At 42.9% G+C, this 27,684-nt stretch overlaps 2 protein-coding genes across 8 annotated transcripts in view; one reads left to right on the top strand and one right to left on the bottom strand.

The window, feature by feature from the left end:
* LOC149352955 (uncharacterized) overlaps positions 1–6,709 on the bottom strand; it is a 119,245-nt gene extending 112,536 nt beyond the window's left edge. For 6 of the 7 annotated variants that reach the window (XM_089582153.1, XM_089582157.1, XM_089582155.1 and 3 more), the window contains exons 1-5: positions 6,485–6,709; positions 5,609–5,670; positions 5,471–5,514; positions 1,832–1,972; positions 141–201 (exon numbers count right to left, since the gene is read on the bottom strand). In XM_089582153.1, the coding sequence (XP_089438279.1) occupies positions 141–201; positions 1,832–1,972; positions 5,471–5,514; positions 5,609–5,639 (277 nt within the window). In that variant the 5' untranslated portion in view covers positions 5,640–5,670; positions 6,485–6,709. Of the gene's footprint in view, positions 1–140; positions 202–1,831; positions 1,973–5,470; positions 5,515–5,608; positions 5,671–6,467 lie in introns of all 7 variants that reach the window. The other variant, XM_089582154.1, reaches the window with a different exon arrangement.
* Positions 6,710–6,861: 152 nt separating this feature from the next.
* Positions 6,862–27,149, top strand: Uch-L5 (ubiquitin carboxy-terminal hydrolase L5). Its single transcript, XM_089582152.1, has 11 exons — positions 6,862–6,990; positions 7,207–7,270; positions 7,400–7,505; positions 16,972–17,097; positions 18,821–18,882; positions 19,195–19,325; positions 19,864–19,930; positions 22,745–22,844; positions 23,349–23,441; positions 23,914–24,012; positions 27,069–27,149. Exons 1-11 carry the CDS (start codon positions 6,906–6,908, stop codon positions 27,120–27,122), a joined length of 987 nt encoding a protein of 328 aa, XP_089438278.1. The 5' UTR covers positions 6,862–6,905; the 3' UTR covers positions 27,123–27,149.
* Positions 27,150–27,684: the final 535 nt, after the last annotated feature.

Here is a 27,684-nt window from a genome sequence, read left to right as displayed (position 1 = left end):
TACTTCTGCTTTTGCGCTTCAGGTTCTTACGGGCAGAGGGAAACAGATCCAGTTAGACCGGCTGACGTGTATGGCGGCCTTAGCAGCTCCAGATGTGAGCAGCACATGGATGAAGATCGCTAACAGAACAATAAACTCACCATTCAGAGCATTCCCCTCTCCTGCGATACGAGTCCCTGACCTACACCTTTTTGAACTGACCTGCAAAAAATAAAGAAACTGCTCACAGCAACCACCTAAACATAAGCGGTCAAACATTGTGAGATTTTGCTAAAAACATTACGTAAAAACACTTTCACTTGTATGTACTTGGCAGAAAAAGCATTATCAAATTCACAAATTGAAAAGTGATAATGGCCAGGTCCTTCCTGGCAAAATACAACAACATGAAAGCCTTCGAAACTAAGCATTTCAGTTTTTCAAACATTCCACAACAAGCCTTCATTTTGATGGCATTTAAAAAGGCTGTGTTGAATTAAACATGTGCTTGCCTGGACATCTGCAAATTGTTTTAGTACACATGAAAAATGTGTGGCATAAAAATTTTGCGAACGCTGTTTCATGCGCTACGATTTTCACTGAAACAAAGCGAGATTTCTATGGCTCTGCAAGCAAAATGATTGTTGCTTTTCACCACAGCCGATTCTCAGATTTCAGAGAGGCAGTCTAAGTTGCTGCAACAGTTTTTTCATGTATGAATGAAAAGACCATAGCAGTGGGCACGTACTGATGAGAAGGCCGTAGTGTGTCAGCTGCCAAAAGAAAGCACTGTATGGCTATGTTATTCTGCTGGGTGTAGCAGCAACATGCATTCTGAAAACATATTCCTTTCAGCATGCTGCTCTAATATTTGAATGTATTTAAAACTTAATCTAATCTATACTGATCACAGACAGTTTATATTCTGCTAATTACAACTCATTCAGTGTATTCCAAGCAGCTATACATGCATCACAGGATGTGCATGCTACAAACAACTATGAGTGGTGCATAGACAAGCTACATAACCAAGGAGCTATATAAAAGTACTCAATCACACTGCTAGCAAAACAGCAACATGAATTATGCAACAAACTGCTTGCTTTGGTTTTATGAAGTTTAACGTCCCAAAGCAACTCGGGCTATGAAGCCCGACGCCAGAGTTGAGGACTCCAGATTATTTCCACCACCTGGGGTTCTTTAACGTGCACCGACATCGCACAGTACGCGGGCCTCTATGCTTTCGCCTCCATCAAAATTCGACCGCTGCAGCTGGGATCGAACACGCGTCTTTTGGGTCAGCAGCCGAGCACCATAACCACTGAGCCACCACAGCGGCTCACCAACAAGCCGCTGTAAAAATGAAGTGCACAGACATGTGAAACATGTCACATACGTATAACAAGCTTCACTTCAAAGTGAAAACTGAACTACACACAAGCAATGTAACAACTTCTATAAAAAGAGGCCGTTAAGGAAATGCAACTGAACTCAACTCTTGCAGTGGTTGAAACTTAAAGCAAACAAACAAAAATACAGATAGGTTGCATCCACCGCTTTAGGTTCATACATTACATACTCTGAGCTTTTCACATAAAGCTCTCTCTTTTTACAAGTATGAATTTTCCTGGTGATAGATAGTTTTCACATGAAGTCAAGGGCACTATCTTTTGGTGTACAGGCTAGCCTCCATAGTGTACGCGGGAACCAGTTGGTGATGCACGGATTAGAGAAAGGCCCAGGCTTTCACCACATTTTCTGGACCCGGAGAAGACTGCCGCTATGACGTCAGTGCAAACTATGTATACTTTCTTCCCACGCATTATTAAGGCAGCTGAAAAGTTTGCCGTACCAGTGATGAAGCAGAAGTAGGAACCCTCGACAAGGGCACACAATTGCTACTGGAAGCAAGAGAGCATGGCAGGGAAGTGAAGTTAAACTCAATGGGGCCTGAGCAAGAGGCAGCTGAGAGCTTCTGGCCAGTCTTGTTTAACTGCAATGCAGAAAAAAAAAAAAAAACAATTGGAGAAGGCTCTTACCACCTCAGATTTCAGCGACACTAATAAAAATATTTTGGTTCCTCACAGATCCCCAAAAATGAAAAGTGCTATAACCTCCTGGGGGACATGATGGCAATGTATTAAAGGTGCACAGAAGAGGATTCTGAACATGTCTTTTTGCCGCGGGAACTCGATCCACACGTTCCTAGCATTCTTAGAAACAGTGACTTATTGCCCTGTGTGGCCGATTTCCCCAATTAAAATGAATTAACGTCCGGCTCCCGCCTTTTTTTTTTAATTCTGCCTCGTACGGTGGGCGGAGTCGACCAAAGCGTGGCGCGCCTTTCACCCAGTCCCGTGGAGGCTTTGCTTTCGTTTTATTTTGTTTTTTAGGTTTCCATGAATAAATAGTTTCATTCGCAGATAATATAGCCGCAAAATAAGCCCGAAGAAATAAAAATACGCGCGGACTATTTGCTACTACGGACTACTACGTATTACTCCGCCGATGGCAGAGCGGCAAGCCGCCACGGGACTGGGTGAAAGGCGCTCCACGCGTTGGTCGACTCCGCCCACCGTACGAGGCAGAATTAAAAAAAAAAGGCGGGAGCCGTACATTAATTCGATTTAATTGGGGAAATCGGCCACACAGGGCAGTAAATCGCAGTTTCTAAGAAAGCTCGGAACGTGTAGATCGAGTTCCCGCGGCAAAAAGACAAGTTCAGATTCCTCTTCAGTGCACCTTTAACAAGGGGTATCATTTCATGATGTTACAGAATGCAAGGCCATACATTATTCTCTACACAAACCCTGAAGATGTCACCCAAACAACCCAATGCTGCAACAAATAACTGTCCTGCAGTGTTAAAATAGCTAGTTAGTTTTACCCGAGTTACAGGGCACAAAAGTGCCAAACACACGTTAAATAGCACCATGACACAAATGCCATATAATATTTCATATATTTCTACTACATATTACTATGCAAATAGTGTTCTCTTGATTTCCATAAAAGGTAAAAACCAGTTGACAATACAGTAATCACTATGATAACTTAATACATGAATTTCATCAATAACTGCAAGTAAGAAACTGAAAAAAAGTGCTTAGTACACAGCAAAAACAACCCAACATATGGCTTCCATGACCGCAGGTTGCAATGTGAATGTGCAGCATAGGATGTGCAATGCAATGTAGTGCTTGCTAGACAGCAATGTAAAAAAACCAGGTACAAAAACTGGCTGAAGCCTCATGTTTATGCCACTGCACCCACTCTATCAAAGAAAAGACTACACAAAAAAAGGCAATAAAGAGGGACAATGAATGTCTACAAAAATGATGAATGTAGGAGCATGATAAAGACAAAATTCTTGAGTTTAGGGCCTTCCTAACTAGTTCTGTCAAATAGCTACCACACACAACAAAAAAGGTTGCAGCCAATCACACTTATGGCCACAGGACCAAAACATAAGGTAATAGCTCCACTTTGGCCATTCAATGGAAGAAAAACTTTTACATAACCTATAAGTATCACGTTCATTCCAGCTGAAATCCCAAAAAGCCCACTTGTAAGAACAGCACAACAAAAGAATGGAATGAAGGTTTACAAACTTCGATCAACTGTAACTTGAGTGACAATGGCAAAATGGCAAGGAATCATGAACACAGTTTCATAGTCTGGTCTCCCTCTCTCAACTTTTGTGAGTGCAAACATGACAAGGTCATGCACAGCATGCAATTTTTTTTTTTTTCATGATTAAACAATGCACAGTTGTTGCACCATTGTTGGTTCTGTGAAAAAACTGTGTTGGCTAAAAGCAAGAAGTTTGCAGACAGCTTCTATATGATAAAGCATGTAACAGACACAAAAGGTCAGCTGCTGCACATAATATTTGTGTTCACTTTATAGACACACCACATAACTTCATACCCAATGTGCATATTCAAAGAAAAAAATTCAAATAAGAGTACCCCATTTTACAAAACTAGGATAACATCCACAGAAAGCTAGAAAAAAAGTATAAAACAAAGAATGACAACAGCATGGGAATGGTGCATAATTAAAACATCTGCAGCCATTTTAGTCATCATCATCAGCCTAAACTATGCCCACTGCAGGGAAAAGGCCTCTCCCATGTCTAATTAACCCTCTCCTTTGCCAGTTGCGGCCACCGTATCCCAGCAAACTTCTTAATCTCATCCGCCCACCTAACTTTCTGCCGCCCCCTTGCTACGCTTGCCTTCTCTTAGAATCCACTCCTTTACCTTTAAGGACCAGTGGTTATCTTGCCTTCGCATTACATGCCCTGCCCAAGCCCACTTCATCTTGATTTCAACTAGGATGTCATTAACCCGCGTTTGTTCTCACCCACTCTGCCCGCTTCCGATCTCTTAACGTTACACCTATAATTTTTCTTTCCATAGCTCGCGGCGTTGTGCTTAACTTAAGCTGAACCCTCTTCGTTAGCCTCCACGTTTCTGCCCCATAGGTGAGTACCGGTAAGATACAGCTGTTGTATACTTTTCTCTTGAGGGATATTGGTAAACTGCCATTACCTGAGAGAACCTGCTATATGCGCTTCACCCCATTCTCATTCTTCTAGTTATTCCCCTCTCATGATCCGGATCAGAAGTCACTATCTACCCTAAGTAGACATATTCCCTTTCTACTTCCAGCACCTCACTACCAAATGCGAACTGCTGTTCCTTTGCTAGATCGCCGAACATTACTTTGGTTTTCTGCATGTTCATTTTTAGACCCACCGTTCTGCTCTGCCTGTCTAATTCATTTATCATGCTTTGGAGTTCATGTCCCGAGTGACTTAGCGAGGCAATGTCAGCAGCGATTCACAGATTACTTAGGTATTCTCCATTAACTCATCAACTGTTCCTAATTCAGGCCTCGGAACACCTCCTATAAACAGGCGGTGAATAGCATTGGAGAGGTCATGCCTCCCTACCAGACACCCTTCCTTATTGGAATTTTATTGCTGACTTTATGGAGGACTATCGTAGCTGTACAGTCATTATAGATATCTTCCAATATTTGCCCACGACACTCCTCAACACCCTGATTGCGCAATGCCTGCATGACAGCTGAGGTTTCCACTGAGTCAAATGCTTTCTCGTAATCAATGAAGGCTATATATAGAGGTCGGTTATATTCTGCACATTTATCACCTGATTGATAGTGCAGTCTACTAAACTGCAGGATGCCCAATCAGCAGATGGAACTTAGTATGACTAGCTCAGAAAGCAGAAGAAATGTTGATTGACGGTTTCCACAATTACATGTAAAACACTGAACAGAAAGACTGTGATGACACGCAAAACTGCTATCATAATGTCTTAAAATTTAATGAGGACCGCCACACGGAGCTACTGTATCTAAAGTCACAATAAAAGAATGGTACTTGCAAGTCACAAACATTCAGAAACGTAGCTGCAGTGCAGTTCATTTTAGTTTCAAAAGAAAACAAAGAACTAGGTACCTTGTCTTTCAAGTAGTTGAGGGATGAATGTAGTTCTCGCAGCTCTGTTGGAGAAAAATATTGAATGTGTGTCTATTCAAACTGGTACAAGAAAATAAAAGTTCGGTGCAAAATGGAATAAGCATGAATAGCACAAACCCAACCATGCTCCACTTGGGTTCGTTGTCATGTCGGCACGCTAAAACAATGCACCCGCCTTCCTGAAACAAGACAGCACATGTATCGGAATTTTCCTTCCACATGACTATTCTCCGCACTCAAAGTCAAAGGAATACCTAACTATCCACATATTGCACAGGCTGCTGACCGAAACAAGCATCACTCAATAATGAATAGACTCAAAGCAAACCTTTGATACAACTACAGAACGGCCAAAAAGCAACTAAGACCACGCTCTGAGGAACTAGTTCAGACAACAAAACGGACAACAACAAGACGACGAGGCGGTCACAGGCGCTGAGGTTCAGCTTCCGAGGTGCAGCGCCGAAGTTCAGAGCCTCTTTCCGTTTCATCTTGGTTCTTGTCGGTTGTGTTCTCTACGCTGGTTCTTCAAAGCGCGGCAAACAACAGCAAGTGTTGCTAAACTAAGACCATGTTTTCGTTGCCAGCGAGGAAGTCCAGTAAAATGTGAATTCGGGACTTGTTAACTTCGGTACACGAGAGGCAAAGCGCGCACGAAGGTGGCGTACAATACGCAAACACACAAAGCACACGTCCTTACTAGTAGTCGGTGAGAAGACTTCTTTATGAATATAACGCCCTAAGAAATCTTAGGAAAGAGGTCATATAGAGCGCGTTTGGAACATGTTTACACGACTTGGCATGCGCGAGTTTCAAAAGCCAGGACCACGAGCAAGTCACCAACGACTCGGCGTTTTGAAGTGCGATGATAAATGCTTCAAGCAAACGGTTTTTTAGAGACCGTTGTAAGTAACGGCGGTAAACAAAAAACTGACATGAAACTGACACGAGCGTGACACGAACTCTTCAGAAGCACATGCCTTGTCAACTCACAGTTCACCTATGCTCTTGCATACGTGAAGACATTGCCATTGTAGGTAGCTGGAACCTTGGTCACTACTACCTAACTTCGTTGACGATGCTATAACTCCTCATCGTATGTAAAAAAAAATGGGCTTCTACGACGCCTAGCTCGTCGTTTCTGCGCTGTATCAGATGTCAAATAACAGCGGGGCATTTGAAAAGCGGAAGCAAAACATGCGACCAGTGCCCCGGTTGCTGAGCTACCTGTCGACAACCTTATAAACAAAAAAAAGTAGTCAATATATTATTAAATTATTTTAATGTGTAAATAAAAGTAAAGTTTATTTTATGGTGACTACAAAAGATTACGTACATTTGTTTTATTGTTTACGCAGTTGACGATTCTCACCACTACGGACGATACTTCGTAACTTCCGCTAAGATTTTAAAAATGGCAGCGAGCTCAGGCAGTGCTGGTGACTGGTGTTTAATTGAAAGTGATCCTGGCGTTTTTACTGAGTTAATTAAAGGATTTGGTACGTACATTACAAGCTTTTTTATGTGACTCGAAATGTCAACCGAAATTGTTGCTTCGGATGACTTTTGTGACTGAGAATACTTCTGTAAACTGATTGTGCACACTCACGTTGTCGTTTGTTTACAGTGCTTAAGTGTGTTCCGACCGCTTTAAGCGAACCGGGCTTGAGGTAGTAAAAGTGTGATAAGACATGAGTACTTCGTCATGTGTGCAGGCGTGAAAGGGGTCCAAGTTGAAGAGCTCTGGAGCTTGGATCGTGAGAGTTTTGACAAGCTCAAGTGAGCACCTTTACCATTTTCCCATTGTTTGCCACGTTACTCTTTGTTGGAGTGCAAACTGCTTGCTTAAGAACTGGAATTGTATGAGTTTTTACCTGTGCACCCTTATTTTTTGTTCTTTCTTTGCAGGCCAGTTCATGGCCTCATATTCCTGTTCAAGTGGTACAGGAATGACGAACCTAGCGGCTCCATAGTTCAAGACAATCGCTTGGAAAAAATATTTTTCGCAAAGCAGGTGCGCCGTATTTCTTTTCTTTTAAGGAATTTGCCAAGAATTGTTGCACTGATCTCTTCTGGGTTTCTTGTACCAGCAAGCTCTGCTATTGCCTGGTCGTAGGCGCCACAGTGCTTGCTTTGGGGCGTTCTACATTGACCTGCTAGCTAGGAATTTCTTCCCAAATGCTGGCGGATTCTGCCTAATACCGAGAGGGTTCATGTTGAGGCACTAAGCTAGATTTTTCAATCTACAGCGTGGGAACTCATTCACGGTGGCACGCTGCCTTCTCCAATCCACCTTTTTCAGTATTGACTTTCACTTAGATCGTTTGTGAGCGGGTCTCTTATCGGAATTTTCCTTACCAACTGACATTCTAAAAGCCGCTAGGGGAGAAAATGTGAGTTTACATTGCAAGATACTCACTTCAGTAGTAGTTGCAAAGCCGTTTAAGACGCCCATTTCAAGGCCTTGTAAGTTTTCATTATTGGTTCATTGGTGGGGCAGCATAATATAATATGTAGAAAAAAGTTTATTAAAATGTGCGTGGACCTCATGCATCCATTAAACTGACTTATAGGGGGGTTTCATTTGACGTCCACAAGGGGCACCAGCTGCTGGCAGGCAGCCTACCATGTCCATAGTCGTTGCAGACACTGCAGTAATATTTGACTGTGACCCCACAATGCTGCTATTGTTTTGCACGTCTCACCATAAATAACCTGCGCCTGGCTTGCAACAATGCGATTCAGTGGTTATGCCCTTGATCTGCGTGGAGCTGAGAAAAGCCAGTATCTCCACAACGTTTGGCTATGCGGAAGCACCAATCCGTACCACTGCACAAACTCCGACGTGGTGCGGGACATAGGACCGCTGCTGCGTGTTGAACTCATGGACATAAAAATCTACCTTGTGCATGGCAAAAGTTTTGTGGCCTTAGATGAATTTAAAGCCTACAAATCCATGGAAGCGCACACTTTTTTTGAGTGGGTGGGTACAAGAGCCGTGAGTGAGGGTGCTTGACGAGGGCCAGTGTGTCCAAGCCTTTGATCTTGATACGCAGAACGCATTCCAGTCTCCATATTGCTGTAAGCTTTTCAGTCTTCTTGCACTGGTTAGTAACTACTTTAGAAATGCAAAAAAGGGCTGACTTGAGTAGTATATTTTAGACACTATAAATTGAGCAGCATTCTCATTTTTGGTGCCATTTTTTTTTTTTTTTGTGGTTACTATACTACACACAAACACAACATAGTTCACCATTGCTGTCACATTAGTGTCACACTACATAATGCGGCGCAAAGCACTTCAGACTTCTGAGCATAGAGAGCTTCAGGAATGAAGGTAGATGCAGGCAGGTAGATGCTTCCAGATCGCTTCCAATTGTGCCTATAGCCCATGGCAGTCTTCAAACTATGAGTTGGCGTTACAGGCGTGCGAACCATGCAAGCAACAACTGTGAACGTGGCGTACTAGCTTGCACGATCCTCGTGCCACCTGTGATCGTGGTCGCAATTAAACCCTTCATACTGTAGGACCTTGTTCTTGAGGTGTTGCACGAGGCCATTTGTCTCACTCGTACATCATTTGGTTCCTGCATAGTGCCACACCAGGGAACAATTGCAATTAACGTCCATATGTCTGGGTACAGGCCCTTCACAGGTCAGTATAAGGTTTGGTAGTCGTAGCGGCAATTGCTTGATGCTGTTACAATTTACAAAACCAGGAAGTGGTGTGAAATTTGTGCGAACGTGGGGTGGAGGGGCAATGTTAGACAGCAGCATGCTTCCCTTTACAGTGTTCAGCAAGGATTGTATTACAAAAGGGTGGACTGAGCTGTGTATGTGCATTTCACCCATTTTTTGCTGGTAATGCACATCTTTGCACAGCTCTGTGCACCACACAAGAAAGGAGTCACCACAATTGTGTCCAATCATTTTCAGCCATTTTTAATTTGACCTGTATTGTCAAACCCTGAATGCAGAGGTGAAAGCTCTTTGCCATGGGAGGTATTTTATAAATGTATGAGAAATGTTAGGTATGATAAAATTATCAAATCAGTCCATAATTTAGTAGCAGTCAGTGATAGTGATGGTCTTTATTACTGGCCATCATGGATTGCTGCATCCAGGGAACTCTTGTGAATTTTCATCATTAGATTTATAAAAATGGCTGAAGCTTTGGTGAAGCTTTGGGTGGCATGATGGATTGGTGACCTGCATTCCAGTTCCCAGTTCATACAAGAAAAAAAGTGTTTTTCGTTTATTCTTTTGAATGTTGCTTAACTTATTTAAACTCCTAGCTATGAGGCAGCTCCCAAAAGGGCTGCTAAGGAGGGTTGGCCTCTTTGTTTTTTGCTGTAGTTTGGTCAGTTAATGCCTTAGTCACTTAAAGTGATGCTGAAAGGTTTCCCAAAAAAATTGAGTGAAGAGATGCACTTGACAGTTTTCCACCCTCGGAATTCGAATTTCTCATCGAAATTAGGCAAAGGAAAGCGGAAACCTATTTTATTTTAGCGAAAAGTGCAGCAGCAGCCTCGGGCCAGCGCGCGCGCCTCGTTGCCGCCTGTGATTGGTTGGGCGCCTCGTGACGTGAACACTGGCGTTGCCTCGGTGAGCCCGGCTCGGTCGCCGCCGATGTAGTACATGAAGCGCGGCGCACGGTGGTCCGGGCTCTTGGTTTGATGCTTATATCACGATGGAACACATCGAAGATTACCAGGAGGATCTTGGCGTCATCCCCTACATGTACGAACCAATCGCAAAAAGCAAACCGCTCCAAGGAAGCAATGATGCTGGCGCAAGCGGTGCTTTTGACTTGAACGAAAGCGAAGTGTCAGCATCTCCACGTGTTGGAGATGTCCTTTGGTAAGCATACTTTTCTAGCCAAACTTCATTCAGAGATACAATAAATTAATTTTGAAACAAGCAAATGTAGTACAGCACTGCTCCACGAAATTTTCCAAATGCAATGTAAGCGGGATGCGATCGTCAGCATTGTTGTCTTGCCGCTTGTCGGTGCTGCCCCAAATCTGCTTGTAATGCACACAGACCACTGACATGCGCAAGAAGTTATCAGGCTCTTTTTGCACGCAAATTTTAAGCTGGCATCTCTTCATGGTCGCTGCGTGCCGGCTCGGTTCATAACACACGCGTAAAACAAAAGTTCGCGGCGCTTTGCGGCGGAACTCGTCGAGGTGACAAACGTGCGCCTTCCGTTCTGCGTGCCAAGATGGGATCTGACAGTAAACTGAAATCCTTGTTAGGCGAGTTGCTTCATACTGCAAGCCCTTGTAGGAATATCTCCATCCGTTTGCGGCCGCCTTTATCGTGCTTATTCTCAGATCAAGCGACAAGTGATTTTTTTTCACTAACTCGATGGCCTCGTGCTGCAACCGAGCAGGTCGAATCGCAAGGCTGGCTGTAGCTCACGTGGCGCACAATTATATAATATTATTATTAATGTATGAAGCCATGCTACACTCGGCTATTTTTTACGACTACATGTGTTATTATAAATGTATTCCTGGCAGAACACTTTACTGGTATTGGCTGCATTAGAACCTGAACAGATTTGTCAGCCTGATTTGTCAGTTCTGATTTGTATTGCTGTTTGGTGTGCATTCTTGACTGTCTGGTGTGCAGCCTCCAGGTGTGATGTCATTTTCCATGCACTCTTGATTTGCACTATCGTCTGGTGTGCAGTCTTGATCTTGCAGCAGTTCGGCAATAACCTGAAAGGCATAAGCCACATGATGTTATTGTTGCAAACAGAACAAAAGTGCTTCAGTATGAGTAAAATCTTCTGGTTTATTTCATAAACCATTTTGTTGATTGGCGAGCTCCGTGCAAAGTGAGATCATTTATTATATACCAGGTGTTTCTTTACAAGGTACAAACTTTATTTTTAAAAATGGGTACCTAACATAGAATTAATTTTATCACCGGGGCTATACTGGGGGATATGGCAGACACCAGAAATAGGCAGAAGGCTTACATTAGCTCACTAAACTGCATATCTTAATTAAATTTTTATTTTAATATTATATTGTATTTGCAGATTTGGAGCACCTCCTGCAAATACTATAGCCAAGCAAAAAAGATCTTTTTAAAAACTTACGCCCTGACAGGCAGTTTCACGCGCTAACACAGCGCCAGCGGGCGCGTCCGTCGTAGATCGCTAAAAAAAAGTGTACGCTTTGGGGCCGGAGTGCGCACATTGGGCGCTGACGAGGCGGCTATCAGCCAGGCCCCAGGCGAATCCAAATTGAAAACGAAACGCCGCGCGCCCGTATACCAGAAACATATCAGCAAAGAGTTTTCTCGGCGGTCCTAGCACGAAGAAAAGTGTGCCGCGTACTACTCCCTATGTTCTCGCCACTGAGGGCTACGCATGAATCCTAGAATATCTGAGCTTCAACATAATTGACTAAAGAGTCTGCATATAACGTCTTTTCACGTGCTCGCTTACCGAACGAAGTTCTCTGCTCACGTGCGGTGCGCAGTCTCCGGTTGTGAGGCGCACTTCGCGTCGCTCCAGCTCTTGCAGTATTAGTAGCAGTTTAACGATTTTTATTCAGCCAAAAAATTTAAGGCCGAGCTCTGATATGAGTAATCCTGTACGAGATGCATGATGCAATCCTGCAAGCATAAAAGATAAGCACTTATTTTGTAAGCTGCAGTTCCCTGCTGTCCTGACGTTCTCATTCCAGCGCCGTTCATCTCGCTACTTCCGAAAGTCTTGCATCCACGAAATTCCGCGCCATACACTACACAGAACACCGGTTCGCGCAGTCAAATTCTCTAGAGTTAATACACAAATTCTTACCTCGAGCTTCCGCCTTTTCGCGACAGCTGGCCTCGGTGGCGGTGACGAGCTCCTGTGCGCGACGACAGACTGCATTGCGTCGGGTTTCAGTCGAGCTGACTTTGTTCACAGGCCCAATGAACGCATTATCGACAGGCTCTGGTTATAGTCTTCATCACGAAAGTGGTCAGAGCGTAGCACTGTAGCCTTTGAGGGCTTGAAATCCCTTCGCTTTACAGCAGCGACCCACCTCGCTGAAAGCTTCTTATTTTGGGGTAAATAATGAAAGACCACATCGTCGCGGCCGCTGGTGTTATAGTGCAGCCGAAGGCTGCGCAGAATGCCGGCATGATGGGCCACCGCTTCACTCGATGCTGCACACGTTTCTGTACGTCACCACAAACATAAAAACGCACAAATACAGGAACACACGGCAGCTCGAAGCAACTTACGATGGCACGCACGCAGAAACAAGCGCGGTCGCGGAGGCTGCGAGGCGACGGAACACCAACGTTTACGTCACCACCCCACGGTTTCCGGTTTCGGCTCGCATCGTCAGTGTCATCAGCAGCGCTCGGCGGACAGCGGGGGGCGGAGCTACCGCGCAATTCTAAACGGCGATTACGTCGCTCCTAAGTGATTAATCTGCAAAAAAAATTTCACCCGCATGATTTTTAAGGTTCCCACATCCATACGTGAGCATCTTAATGAATTCGAAAATCTCTTCAGCTTCCCTTTAATGCCAACATGTGGCTGACTTGTCAGTGCCAGTGCATGTCAAAGGACTCCAGGTGGTCAAAATTAGTCGGGAGCCCTCCAATGTGGCGCCTCTTTCTCTGTTCCTTCTTTTACTCCTTTTTCATCTGTCGCCGGGGTGGCTCAGTGGTCATGGCGCTCGGCTGCTGACCTGAATGACGCAGGTTCAGTCCAGGCCGCAGTAGTCAAATTTCGATGGAGGCGAAATTCTAGAGGGCCGTGTACTCTGCAATGTCAGTGGACGTTAAAGAACCCCAGCTGGTCGAAATTTTCCGGAGCTCATTGCTATGGCATCCCTCATGGACTCATTTTGGGACATTAAACCCCATAAACCGTAAACCTTTTTCACCCGCTCCCTCTCAGTGCAGTTATGCTCACTAAGAGTGAGACAGTTACTGTGCCTTCCCTTTTCTTAATACCATTTTTTTTTTTGTTTACTACTGTGATGACAACATAAAACTCGGTGATATGACAGAAACAGTAATCGCTGTGTAAAACTGTGTAGCGAGGAAGAAAAAAAATATTTAGCGGGGAGTTAATGCGCCACACTTCTTCTGCAGGTGTCCAAAATCATTATTTTGCCTTTGCAATGAAGAGCCAAATTCATCTGCCTGAAGTCTATATTTTGCCTTGTTTTCTGCTGGGAACAAAAAGCCATTGAATTTTGGACTTGCATTCATTTGCCGTATCTGTCTTTATTAGGCAGCAAACCATCAATTTCTTTCATTTCACTGTTATTTAGCCTAGCTGTATATGTGGCTTGTATATGTTAAAGGGTGTTCTGGGATAGTTGTAACTAGGCCAACGCACTTTGTATATGTATGTGTGTGTTGCTTTTTTTCACAGTAACTGGTAGTAGACGCAATCAATATTGTCCATCATTTTACGGAAATGTCTCTGAAAAAGCTGCTTAATTCAGGTCCTGTTTTGTAGGGTATCATGCTTTTACGCCTCTAAGTGATTTGTGATATAAGGGTGTTTCACCTAACACTTTACACAGTTTTTAAAATTGGCTTTTTGAGTTAGAAAAGTGCTTTTTTAGGCATAGCATTGTCAACGGTGTAGTATATCAGAATACAGCTAAGATGTGCTAACAGCAGGCTGCTTAACTAATATTGAATAGTTAACCTTTTAACTATTACTGGCAGCCTCTTTATTTATTCAGAGGCGTGTAGCCCACCGTAAGTAATATCCATATCAGTTTTTAGAATTTCAAAAACACGGTTACCCTTGGCGCTGTGGCCCAACAAATTTTGGATATTTCTATGGGTTGAGCGCACTGGAAAGGTTGTTTTGCCTGCAAGGTTCTCAAAAGCGCATGTATTTTGGTGTGATGTAGCCAAAATTCGATGGGTCACTGCACCGAAAATAACCGCGTTTTCAGAATTCTAAAAACTGATATGGATATTACTTACTGTGGGCTACATGCCTCTCAATAATTAAGGAGCCTGACAGTAATAGTTAAAGTTAACTATTCAGTATTCGTTTGCCAGCCTGTTAGTGTTAGCATGTCTTGGCTGTATTCTGATGTACTACACCGCTGACAATGCCGTGCCGAAAAAAAGCGCTAACTCAGAAAGCCTATTTTTAAAAATTGTGTAAAGTCTCAGATGGAACATGCTGTATATGATTTCATTTGTCTTATGTACATGGCATTTTATTGCTTTCTTTTAATCTTTTTATTGCTTACATCATCTGTTTCATTTCTGGGGTAGGTTAGATTTATGGGAGTTTATCGTCCCAGAGCAACTCAGGCTATGAGGGATAAATGGAATACTACCCAGAAATTGTCTAGGCGGAATCTAAAAGTGCACTTTTAAACTCATAACTGACCTGTTTCAAAAGTGCTCACGCCAACATTTCTTATGCCATAGCTACCTCAAATCAGGCTTTTTTTCTGCAGCCTCTGCTGTCCTGAAATGCTTAAGCTTGTTCCCACCCGAGCAACGGGCAAGGACAGATTTCCTATAATTGCAAGATGAAAAGCAGTTTTGTGAAGGCAGGGGCTGCACTTCGGTTTGGCTTCACACAACAAAACTGGCACCTCACCTGGTGTTGTAGAAGTTTAGTAACCAAGAAGCTGACATTGAAATGTAGAGAGCCTGAAAGAAAATTCAAAAGGTATAGCCAGGAGAAGGGTGTAAAAAAAAACTGCTATCTGATGTCACACCTCAGAGGTCTAACTGGAGCAGGAGTATGTAGTTAGCATGGCACTGATGGAAAAACAACTGAAGCAAGTAATGATGACAGGGTTCCAAGGCTGCAAGACTTGGAACCCCAGTTGTGAAGTAAAAGAACAAATTGTTAAAAGCTAGAGTGGGCAGTCCTGCAGTGCAGCAAATTGAGGACTAGATTTTGGAAAGGCTGCATGCCAGCTACTACCAGAGTCTTAAAAAATTTTTAGGATTACTTCAGGGCTGGCACCAAATCTTTGCTAGCTGCGTCCAGAACAGGCCATTAACTAAAGCAGAACAATTGTTTACTGTACAGTTGATTTTACTGCTTTTATGTTTGGGGCACTGACAGCTTTATTTTATTCTGGAAGTAAAAGAAGCCTATCACTGAAATTATATGTTTAAGGTGTATGGCTGCAGTGCTTAAAGGTGCACTAGAGAGGAATCTGAACTCTTCTTTTTACCGCGGGGAGTCGATCTACACGTTCCGAGCATTTTTAGAAACTTCTAATTAATGTCTTGTGCAGCCGATTTCCCTCATTTAAATCGGATTAAACGTCCCGGCTCCCACCTTTTTTTTAACTCACCGCTGACAGTACGAGGAGTCAACCAACTTTTCAGCCAGTCCCGTGGCGGCTTGCAGCTCTGCGAAGTGATACGCAGCGATCGGTGAAAGCAAAGAGTCCATGCATATTTTTATTTCCATGGGGCTGTATTCACGGAAACCTAAAAAACAAATAAGTGAAAGCAACGCCACCACACGACTGTCTGAAAGGCACTTCATGCGTTAGTTGACTCCTCCCCTGCCTTCAGCGGTGAGTTCAAAAAAGGCGGGAGCCGCTGTGGTGGCTCAGTGGTTATGGTGCTCGGCTGCTGACCCGAAAGACGCGGGTTCAATCCCAGCCATGGTGGTCGAATTTCTATGGAGGCGAAATTCTAGAGGCCCGTGTACTGTGCGATGTCAGTGCATGTTGAAGAACCCCAGGTGGTCGAAATTTCCGGAGCCCTTCACCATGGCATCCCTCATTGCCTGAATCGCTTTGGGGCATTAAACCCCCGTAAACCAAACCAAAAAAAAAAGGCGGGAGCCGGGACATTCAATCTGATTTAAATCCGGGAAATCGGCTGCACAGGACAATAATTTGAAGTTTCTAAGAATTCTCAGAAGGGGGGGGGGGGGGGGGGGGGGGGGGGGAATTTGAATTAATGGGTTTTACTGTACTGCACTTGCTTTTGTCCTTGCTAATACAAACGTTCCTTTCTTCCGCTTTATAACCTTTTGAAATCCTGCTTCTACTTTTGTAAATTAGCTGGGCATTCCAATGTTGTACAGTGGTGGTTTATTATCAGCAGTTGGCTTATCGTGGCCTTGCAGTGTAAATTTTGTCACCAGTCTTTTGCATACATTGAAACGAATCTGGAAACATGATTGAAATGTTTTTTTGCTGTGTTTTGAACTTGTGGTTGTGTGCTGGGCAGTGTCCAGTACATACGAAATTATGATGTTTTCAAAGCACACAGGAAAGTTCGAGCCCTCGTCGCTCAAATACATGTTTCTGTGTGTTTGTTACATTGTCCGTTATGTTAGACAAATCTTAGCCTGAAAATTTTATGCATGTGTAATATCGCTTCTTGAGGCTTTAACCCCTTTTACTGCTGTTGTTAATGTAACAGTGAAAAGTAGCTAGAAAGCATGCCATAACAGCCAGTGTTGACATTTCGTGTATCGTGCTTAATTTGCTCTTTGACAGGTTATCAATAATGCCTGTGCTACACAAGCCATACTGAGTGTCCTGCTCAATGTCAAGCATCCAGACATCACTTTGGGCGAGACATTGATCTCGTTCAAAGACTTTTGCCAGAGCTTTGATGCCACGGTGAGACCTTGATGTTTTCTTTTCTACCTTGTACATGAGAAGTCTTGTTTTTGAGGTATGGAAAGCATTAGTTGTTTTTCATTGCCTCAGGGGGAAACTTGTGTTGTTTAAGTTTACAGCAATACAGTAGAACCTCGATTATACAACTTTCAGGAGACCGCGCGAGACCATCGCATAATCTGGGCATTGTGTAATCGAAAATCTCACGCAACTGACGCATTCGTGTAATAAACGCGTCCGCTAATCTGGCTTTCAGTTTTCTCTGCGCGTTATAAAAGTGCCGATTTTCGTTATCTTTGGAGCTGTGCTTGTAGAAGAAATTGCTGTTGCCATTAAGAAAGTAACACGAGCCAAATGAAATAGCTGGCAGACAAAGACGCAAGTGGAAGTTTACTTTTAGAAAGGGCTCTCGCGCTGGGTTTCGCAAGGTGGCGGAGCATCACTTGGTCCACGTGCGCACGGCAGCGATGGAACTGCCGCTGAATCATTGTCGTAGCCAGATCATGATGCTTTTTCGCGATGCCCATGCATGGTTTTGTGTCACTGACCCACATGCAGTTAATAAGCCTACTGAACCAATTAACTGCTCTAAGCGTGTGATGATAGGGAGGGAACAAACATTGCTGAGCTAGCAAGCGGTGACAAAGTGGTGCTTTCTGATCTGCAGAGGCATGTAAGGTAACGGAGCAATACCTCAAATCACACATCTGTGCTGCTTTTCGAACAATACCACCGTCACACCACACTCCTGGTTTCCCTACTTAGTTCATTTTCAACTTTGACAGAGTGCGGCTCGTACTCAGCAGCCAGGTAGCTATGCATTGCATGCCGAAAATACTGACATATTTCGATTAAAACCGAATTTCGACAACTGAATTCGGCATACCTTTATCGGCTGTTTTCAGTTTAAACCAAAAGGTCTAAACCCTACCAATAGTGCGTCAGGAAAAGTGAAGGGGCCCCTGCTATGATTTCGAACTTTGTTTGAGCTGAAACTAGCAACCTTGTTAATGTCATTTATAGTCTATAATGTGACAGTGTGACACAAATACAGTAAAATCTGTATGATACAGTCTATGATAGAAGCCATGCGAATGCCGATCACGACATTACGCTGCTGCGGTGGCTCAGTGGTAATGGCGCTTGGCTGCTGACCCAAAAGATGCAGGTTGCGGTCGAATTTCGATGGAGGCGAAATTCTAGAGGCCCGTGTACTGTGCGATGTCAGTGCACGTTAAATAAAGAACCCTAGGCGGTCGAAATTTCCAGAGTCCTTCTCTACGGCGGCCCTCATAGCCTGAGTCACTTTGGGACGTCAAACCCTCATAAACCAAACCAAGCGAATTGCTTTACAGATCGCGTGCCACCGCTCACTCGTGACATCAGCGTGTGCAGGCCGTACGCCACCGATTGGCATTCGCGCGGTATGCACTGCAGGCAGCAAGTGGTGGCCGTAAATAAATCTCATCGGTTGTAAACAGGTCTACGTAAATGCATTTTTGCTGTTTCTGCATACGGATTTTGTTAGCTTTGGATGGTGTGAATATTTTTTGCAACCCCGTGAGGTTCGTGTCATCGAAATTCTACTGTAACACCTTTGGTATCAAACTTGTGCAGAAACGTGCAGAGCACAACTGCATTTCAAAATGTGCAGTGGAGCTCTTTGCTATTGCTCATATGTGTACATGCACCAGCCTTGCTTATCAGTCACTTGTATTTGCAGATGAAAGGCCTGACTCTGAGCAACTCTGATGTTATACGAGAAGTGCATAACAGCTTTTCAAGGTAAGTTGATCATGGCCACAAATATCTATTTGTGAGTTTATTGTGCAGCCTTCAGAATGCCAAAAATGCAGCCTTATTCTAAGAGCATAGCTAGGTTAAATTTATAACTACTTGCCCATGAATTTTAACCGACCAGCATCCCTCAAGAGGAAAATATATATCAGCTATATCTTACCACAAAAAGAATAAATGCCAAGCCATTGGGGTTTGGCAAGGCAAAAAACACTGAGAGCCCCGGTTGTAGGCATAACTGGAATGTCTATTCTACAGTCTGCTATTTTGTTTATTTATCTTTTTTTTTCCTTGCAACAGACAACAGATGTTTGAATTTGACATCAAGCAGTGTTCAAAGGATGACGATGTATACCACTTCATTGGTTATGTGCCAATTGATGGTCGCCTCTATGAGCTGGATGGTCTGAAAGAAGGGCCTATTGACCTTGGTGGGTAGCTGTTTTCACTTCTACCCTGGAACCTAGCTTAAGTTGCTTGTAGAAAAACTGTTGTTTACCTTTTATGCTAACATATGTGACCAGCAATTGCAGCTTTTATGGAATTTCAGTAACAGAAGGATTGAAGTTTTCTTGATTATATGCAGGGCCAATCGCAGACTATAGAGCCTTCGTGGTGGCTTAGTGTTTATGGTGCTTGCCTGCTGACCTAAAGGATGCAGGTTCAATCCCAGCCACGGTGGTCGCATTTCGATGGAGGCGAAATTCTAGAGGCCCATTTAGTGTGTGATGTCAGTGCACGCTTATTATAAATCATCCAGAGCCCTCCACTATAGTGTCTCTTAGCACTTTAGAATGTTAAACCTCATAAAACGAATAATAAAACCAATAGCAGATGTTTGAATATGATGCATAGAGAACAAGGCACACTGCTAGTGTTGTTAGCGTAATGATGTTGCACTGACCAGTGGATGAAGCACAAGTTATTCGTTCATAATGTTGGCAGCATTGTTCATGTTCTCTTCTTTAGGTCCAATTCCACAAGGCACAGACTGGATTGACACAGTGAGGCCAGTCATTGAAGGCCGAATAAAGCAGTGAGTGTACAGTATTTTAAGTGGAACTTGATTGATTGATCCTTGAGGGTGGGGGCAGTAAGGTCTGTTAAGTGCTCCAAGTATTGATGGTATCTGCATTTTTACATCTTGCCATCAGTCAGACTGGTAAACCCTGAGTTTTATAGCAACAGCTGCTAGTAATAGCTCCCGTGGAATCCATGGATGTCTTAAGCCAAACACCGAGTCACGTGGCTAGCAATGTTATCACAATAATGTGATCACAATAAACCAGTCATGCTACTGCTAGGATGAGATGGGAAAAGTTGCTAGTTGAGCTAGTCGCATCCAATTCAAATTTGAAAAACCCAACATGAAGTCCTTTGGGTTTCTTTTTTTTTCACTTTTTTTTTTTTTTTCCAATATGAGATGGGTAGACCACGTTCAGTTTGTAATCCATGTGAAGAATGCGAGTGGATGCAGCAGTAAATTCGTGACCAAGTTTGTTGCTTCCAATTTTTCCATATGCTGGAAAGAAATGAATGACTCAACAAGCAGTGCTACAATGACAGCTGTTAGTAGAACTTTCCATGGGGTCCATGGCCATGGTGGTGGTGGTAATTATAAATGCTCCAGGCATTCGTATCATACCATTCATTTTGTGAAAAAAAAAATGATTGGGCGTTTGTTAGGACTGCATTGTGTATCACAGCACAGAATCATCATGGAAATTGTAAGTTGTATCTTTGCAGTATTACAGCAAGTACGCACCACTGCTTTCTTGGTAATATGTATCGCAGTGTCCACAAACGTTCCATATTTTGCAGGGTATTTTACAAATTAGGCAAATTTCTGTTAATGTTTTACGATTACCCTGCATAGCACCCATTACTGTATTGACAGTGTTGCCATCAGAAGTAATGAGGTTTTATGCAAACTGATCAGTTCACACCTGGGACTGAAGTAATGTGATATATCCAGTTGCTTTTGAGAACCATTGGCAAAACTGTTGTGCATAAATGTTATGTAAAATTTGTGCAAGGCATTGCCAAATTCCCCTCCCTACGCAGAGTAGCATGCCAGCGATTTTTAAACGCCGGCTAAATTCTCTGCTCTTCATTAAAGAGTCTCTCTCTCTCTCTCTCTCTAGGGGGAACATGGCTTTAAAATGACATTGCGCTAGCATATGCATGTTAGCTAACTGTGGACTCTTTGTATGGAGATTTTTTTATCAAAGTGAATACAATAGACTCTCAGCAATTCAAACTTCAAGGAACCAGAGATTTTTTATTTGAATCATCAGAAGTGCACCTTGACAAGACCCAAGACTAAATTTGGTTTTCTTAATGGGTCTCTATGCTTAAGGTAGTATTTTGGAGGTATTTATTTAAGCAAATGTAGCTGAAAGCTTCAGCACAACATAAAACATGTGTGGAAGGTGGCAATTTGTTTACTCACTTGTGATTGAAAAAAAAAAATTATCAGTTATGTTCTGGTTGCCCTGTAGAGCAAAAAAAAGGTGCGAATTATCTGAAGGTCGAATAGGCATAATGGCTACAAAAAAGAACTTTCAGAAACACTTTCTCACCGTAGCAAATTAAATTGATGAAAAAATAGGCAACGGTCGTCTGCTTCTAAGAGAAAACAGCATTGGCAATTTTTTGCAATTCTGTCGCGATGTACTGCATGCCCACTGTCGAGAATATCAAGGTAGATCTGCTCCGAAATAGTTGGGCCTTCCACAGCCTCCTTCACAGGTGCGATGCAGTAGTGGTGGAGCCTACTCGCAGGCAGTGGTGTTCATGTAAGGAGGCTTCACCGCACAACGAGCAGCTCATATTTAGCTTGCATTATCAACGCACCGGACCATGCAGACGGAAGTGAGGGAGACACAAATTTGCAGCTGAAGGGCGAGACGCCTTCAAAGAAAAAAAAAAAAGCCAGCGACACACCAATTAGCTTACGGACCGACGCGCAACTGGGCTTGGCTCGCTAAAGTGTGGCCGACGGCTGCGATCGTCGCGGGCTGGTAGCGAAGCTCAGAAAAAAACTACACGGTGACAGGGTGGCTCCGATCAGCACGGCCCCCCCTTCGGACTGTGTCTGAGTAAACCAGTTCGAGGGCCCGAATTTCCAGCCGACGTGGCGGCGGAAACTTGATGTATCCGACCTTGGTCGCCTCTCTTTCACGCGCTGGGAGGGAGCGTTTGAATTAACTGAAAAATTATCTGAACGGGAACTTTGAATTAACTTAATTTAAGAGAAATCGCGGTGCAAATCAAATAGCTTTAAAATTTATTGAAAATATATAGCCAACCAACCAAAATTTTTAAATTTGTTTGAATTAACTGAAAGTACGAATTATTTTAGTTTGAATTATTGCGAGTCTATTGTAAACTGAAAAGTCCTGTCTCGTTGCCACACATTCACGTCATTCGACATCTATGGGGTTATTTTGTTGTCGTTACCTTCAGTTCAGTGCATCAGGAATGGCAATAGTATGTATCTGTCAGTGAGCTGCTGTCGAGAGCGAGTGAAAATGTGTAAATTTGTTGCTGTGAAATTATTTCATGAAGGCTTATTCCGGGTGAAAAATTTGCAGCAGATCTATAGATTTTACATTGCCTTTTATGATTAGCAACAGAATTTCTAGTGTTTTGAGCAGGCAAAGCAACAGCTTTGCCTGCTGTGTCTGCCTCTTTAATTTTGGAAATTTTCACTTTCGGTATAGTGTGGTGTTGGATGGGGTGCATTATTTCACCGCTGTTTGTTGCAGTGTACAGAATGGTGTACAGAGTTGTGCAGTAATGTATTTGTTCCGCATCTTTCTGAAATTATTTGCTCCTTTTGTTTTAGGTATAATGAAGGTGAGATTCACTTCAACTTAATGGCACTGATCACAGACAGAAAGCTCCTGTACCAGAAACAGTTGGACAGTTTGAATGCTCAGTTGTCTGTAAGTTGTAGCTCATTTTTTACAATTCCCAATGCAGCGTAATCATATTTTATGACATTTGTACTTAGAATACAGCCCTGATCTAATGCAAGCAAAACTTAGTTCTCTGTCTCTTTCTGTAGCATATTCTTTCTGAGCGTTTCACACATATAATACTTATGTCGTGTTGAGTTTCTCTTCGAGAACAAACATAGGTCCGAAGCAAGGCAGAAAAGTTTGTGGAATCAGAGAATTCTCACTGCTGTACATATTGGCGTGTGTGCCAACTGGCAAGTTTTTGCTTTTTTCTGCCACTGCTCTAGAACTCATCAATGCTCTGTTAGCATGGCATATAGGGTTCAAAAACCGCAGGAATGAAAGCTTCTAGGGTCAGCTTTGCAGAGTACTTTCCTTTTTTTTTCAAATGTTGCAATTGTCTGTGGCAGGGGCATGCTAACAGTTGGGGAGCATGTGGGCAAGCATAACTCCTCTTACTGATTTGTACCTCTTTTTTTTGTTTTCAAGTCTGGTGGAATGGAGACCGACGAGGTCCAGTCTGAAATTAGCAAGCTGCACATGCTCATCCAAGAAGAAGAGAACAAATGCAGACGGTACAAGGTAAAGGTCTTAATTGGCATAAAAATGCATTACTGGCTCAGTGAAAAATCATCCACCACTGAATTTCACCGATTTAAATGCTAGTGGAAAGGTCTATACATTGGGTGCTGTTTTCCTGTCATTGGCATACTTTTTGTTGCTGGAGGTAGCTCTGTATGATGAGATTTGTTAAAAAAAAACAATTGCAAAAGGTTGGGGTGCCAATCACAAAAACGCTAGCGGGGCAGTATCTTTACCAAAGTTGAGGTAAGCAACGCAAACATGGTGAAACTACGTAACTTGCACGTAACTACGTAACTTGCAGCTGAAATGGTGTTGAGTTCCAAGAACAGAAGTGTACTTGGAACATATATTTGCGTAATTCTTAACAAAGTATTGTCGATAAAAGTCATGGCCATGCAAATGCATGTGCCATACGTGTGTGTTGCTAGTGTGTTGTTTCACTTTGCTTTGGCCTCATGCTCCTGTATAGGTGGAAAACATCAGGAGGAAGCATAACTACTTACCACTGATCATGGAGATCCTGAAAATTTTGTCAGAAGAGAAGAAGCTGGTCCCCCTTGTGGAAAAGGTGTGTATGTGGTAGGCTTAGGCAAAGCTTAGATGTGAATGGGGACACTTCATCGTTCATGCTTGTTCTAATATGTAGAACAAGGTTACAGTTGTGGCCAAATATGTGTTCTGTATGGGTTCAAGGTCTCAAGGAGAGTGATGGGCGCGTGAGCAGTGTTGCTTCTTTCGGTAGGCTAATAATTGGTGAGAGAGGCGCACAGCCGACTTTGTAATCTTGGGCTGTGGAAGGTCTAAGCAGTAGAGAATCTGATGCAGGTGTTTCTTATTATATTGCGAGTAAATGCAGTCTGTTGTTACTACTTTGTAGACGACTATGCCTAGTTCATAAATGGTTGAGTTATGTGAACTAGAGCACCGCATGGGCCATAATTACTGGCCCGGGCCCAGTACCCTCTTTCGTTGCCTGGCCCGCCAAGTGTGCGGGCCCGGCTCAGGCCCAAAACAACACCAGAGCTATAGGCGCATTACAGAAATGCTAATGCTCTTATTAATATGAATTTCAGTGAAAAGAGAAGCAACTTCATTTTTAGAACAGAAGTGTAAAATTCTCTAGTTTCTGGTTCAGGTTGAGTTGGTCCTTTTTCTGAGGAGAATCCCACAAGGTGGACTAAATTTGTAAAAAGAGTAATTACTCATTTGCATCTACCCAAGCGCAGCTGTATGGCTACAAAGGAAAGCTGTACAGCTTCCACAGAAACTTTGCAGTTGAAAAAAAAAAAGCATCCTGGTTTGCTGTAACCGTACGGCTGCATTTTGGTGGATGCCAATGAGTAATTACTGCCTTATTACCAGACATACCAAATCGCTGGAAATAACCTAGTGAATCCCATTTCCTGCCTAATAGTTTGGGGTTTGATTTTCACAATCATATGTCAAACAGCCCATAACTTTTCAGTCAGTTCGCCACCAACATGCAAGAGGCCACATGAGATGCTAAGATGCAGCGAGTTGTACGCTGTAGTGTCTGTTCAAACAGAAGAAACCTCTTCTCCCACTGTCACTTGTTTCTTACCATCCAGGAACCACAAAGCGCAGGAACAAAAATTGGGCTTGGATATGTTACGTAATGGAAATGCTATCCCCGACAAGCCCTATGATTCTCTGAAAGTGCGTTTTAATGCTTTCGTATCTTAGACAGTTAGTTTAGAAAGCTCTTGTAGAATTGCAGGGCAGAAAGAAAAAAAAAAAGTGGGACTTGACAAGAAAGGGAGGTCTTTTGAATATTGTGTTTTCATTATGAAAAGTGCTTAGCACAAGCACAAAGAACAAAAGGAGGGGAGCCGCACTACACGGGCGCTATGAATAAGCATTTATTGGATGCCCCGGAGAAGGCCCAGATTTGCCCGCAATCACAGCTTCCTCTATGCTCCTAGAAACCTGGAGCAGTACCACCACGAAACAGAAGAAATAATACAATTGTCAGGAAATGTGAGACTCATTAATATTGAGTGTAGAAAATTACAGAGCAAAGGCGCGTGCGTGCATGCTGTGGAGGAGGTGAGTGTGAAGCATTCAGAGCCAAATATTTAGTACCAAAAGTGCGAAGACAGGCTCATAGTTCCTGCTCGTCCCAAGCTATATTGGAGTGATTAAAGTAAAATGTTTTTTTATTTTCTATGCAGGTGCCACTCTTATGCTTTCCACTGTCACGCATAGTATTTCTCGCAAAGCTAAGATGGTGGCAAGCAAAAGTAGTGTGTCAATAAGACTTTCAGTGCTTCGAACCTAAGAGGTTTGCAAAGAGAGCAAATGAGTCTAAGGAAAACAGAGCAGCACAGGTGCTGTTTTGTCTTAATTATTTTGCTTTGTCTGCATTGTTCTCATGTTTTTTTTTCATGCTCAACGTATCACATGACATATTACCGAAGATTAAGAAGTTCGCGCTAATTGTCTTCACTTACCATTTGTTCCCATTCATTAAATGAGCCTGAGCATGGCCCAGGCCCATTCGCTTACAGGCCCAAGCCCGGGCCCGGCCTAGGCCCAGCAAGAAATTGCTATACGCGGCGCGGCCCGGACTTTCGGATAACCCCAAGCCCGTGCAATGCTCTAATGTGAACCACCTTGAGGAACTTTGTGTCAGATTGCTTCTCTGTTGCAACTTGCATCTCGGAGCACTGGCATACAACAGAAAAACATTTTAATGCTGTCATCCTGTGGCTACATCCCGCTTCTTTTAAGTTTCGCATAATGTTTGCGTTTTTTTTTTTTTTGCCAAAAGATTACTGGAAGAAAAGAGCTGGTTCTAGCTGTATTGATGCCATAGTAGTAAGACTCTCGTGGTGGAACATGTGCTTCACTATATAAGAATGAAATTCTGCTACTCGTATCTTGTTGGTATCATCACTATTAATGTATCATTGGTGCATCAGTAGCTTACTGCAAGCTTAGCAACTGGTGGTTTACTAGCTGTTAGAGAGCTTTTCCTGTCTTCTTTTAGGAAAATCTTTTGAGGAACTATCTTTTGAAGCATAATCTGAAAAACTTTTTTTTTTATTAAGGACACCGTTTCATACTCTTGTTTCATGATACCACGTAATTTAAGTATGCATATGCCGTTTTGCAGCTATTGAGGCGTCCTGGTGACCATCAATTCAGATAGCATGTACATGCTTTTGAGGAGTTGGGCTCAAGAGGAGGGCATGAAACATAAGGTTGTATAAAGATAGCACATAGACACTGTTAACAAACTGGTAATGAGAGTTGGGCATCACAAGAGAATGTGATGCCTGAAGGCAAGCTATGGAATGCTACTGTGACTGTTACATGCCAAGGGTTGCATGTTCTTGACAAACCCGAGCACTCTGCTCTTTTACTTTAGTTTTGCATGAATGCAAGCCCCCACTATGAGCCCATAAATGCTATTGTATTTTGATGTCAGATCTTTGCCTGTGGCACTGTACTACGTTACAGTTTTTCCACGGTGGTGTTATTTCTTTGGAAGAGCACCGAAAGGTGCTGTCTCATGATGCACACATTTGATGGTTTTTCATCAATCCTTGTAACTCTTACCTTATAACCACAGCCCCCTTTTTTTTATTTCTTTTTCCACAGGCAAAAGAAAAGGCTCTAGAGAAAAAGAAGCAAGGCGAAAAACTGAAGCAGTAAAATATACTGTTTATGTTGATTTGTGAATACAGACTGGATGTGTGTTTTCTTTTCATATGTTTTCTTGCTACTTCAATGATGTGCTTGCTCATTGGAGAAACAAACAGTCAGAACTTTGTTTGGAGTAATTGTTCAACTCTTTCCTTACCACAAGAAAACAGGCAGTTTCAGTGTAGCTAGAAGAGGTCTCTTTTTTAATGACAAAGAATAATACAGGATATGTATTGCTTAAAAAAAAAATCTTTCATTGGCAAAATTTGAGAGACGGAAATTCACAAAATTATTAAATATATTCTGTCAGAAAATAGGAGAATAAAAAGGGTTTTGTGCACTGCTGTGCCAGAAATTAGTCTACAAAATCAAAGAAGTTTTCATGCTAAACTTTCCGATTAGTAAAAAGAAAGTAATATTGATTGCTCACACAAAGCACTTTGTGCCACTCTGCAGTTCAGTGCCAAGGTCGATCCCAGGCCCTTTTGGCGAAAACTCAATCTGTTACACTGCTGGTGGCACTGAATCGCTCAGAACATGTATCCAGGGAGGCCCGGAAAGTAGCGAATTT

The sequence above is a fragment of the Amblyomma mixtum genome, chromosome 3 (assembly GCF_055824585.1).
Source record: "Amblyomma mixtum isolate Tamu chromosome 3, ASM5582458v1, whole genome shotgun sequence".
In the NCBI taxonomy this organism is placed as follows: domain Eukaryota; kingdom Metazoa; phylum Arthropoda; class Arachnida; order Ixodida; family Ixodidae; genus Amblyomma; species Amblyomma mixtum.
The sequence above is the reverse complement of the archived record's forward strand: the minus strand, read 5'-3'. Positions and strand labels throughout refer to the sequence as shown.

Bases quoted from the DNA above. Each gene is read 5' to 3' on its own strand.
- Uch-L5 (XM_089582152.1), top strand. From the start codon at position 6,906: ATGGCAGCGAGCTCAGGCAGTGCTGGTGACTGGTGTTTAATTGAAAGT. The intron at 6,991-7,206 runs GTACGTACATTA...TCATGTGTGCAG, and splicing joins TGAGTTAATTAAAGGATTTG to GCGTGAAAGGGGTCCAAGTT. The intron at 19,931-22,744 runs GTGAGTGTACAG...CTTTTGTTTTAG, and splicing joins ATTGAAGGCCGAATAAAGCA to GTATAATGAAGGTGAGATTC.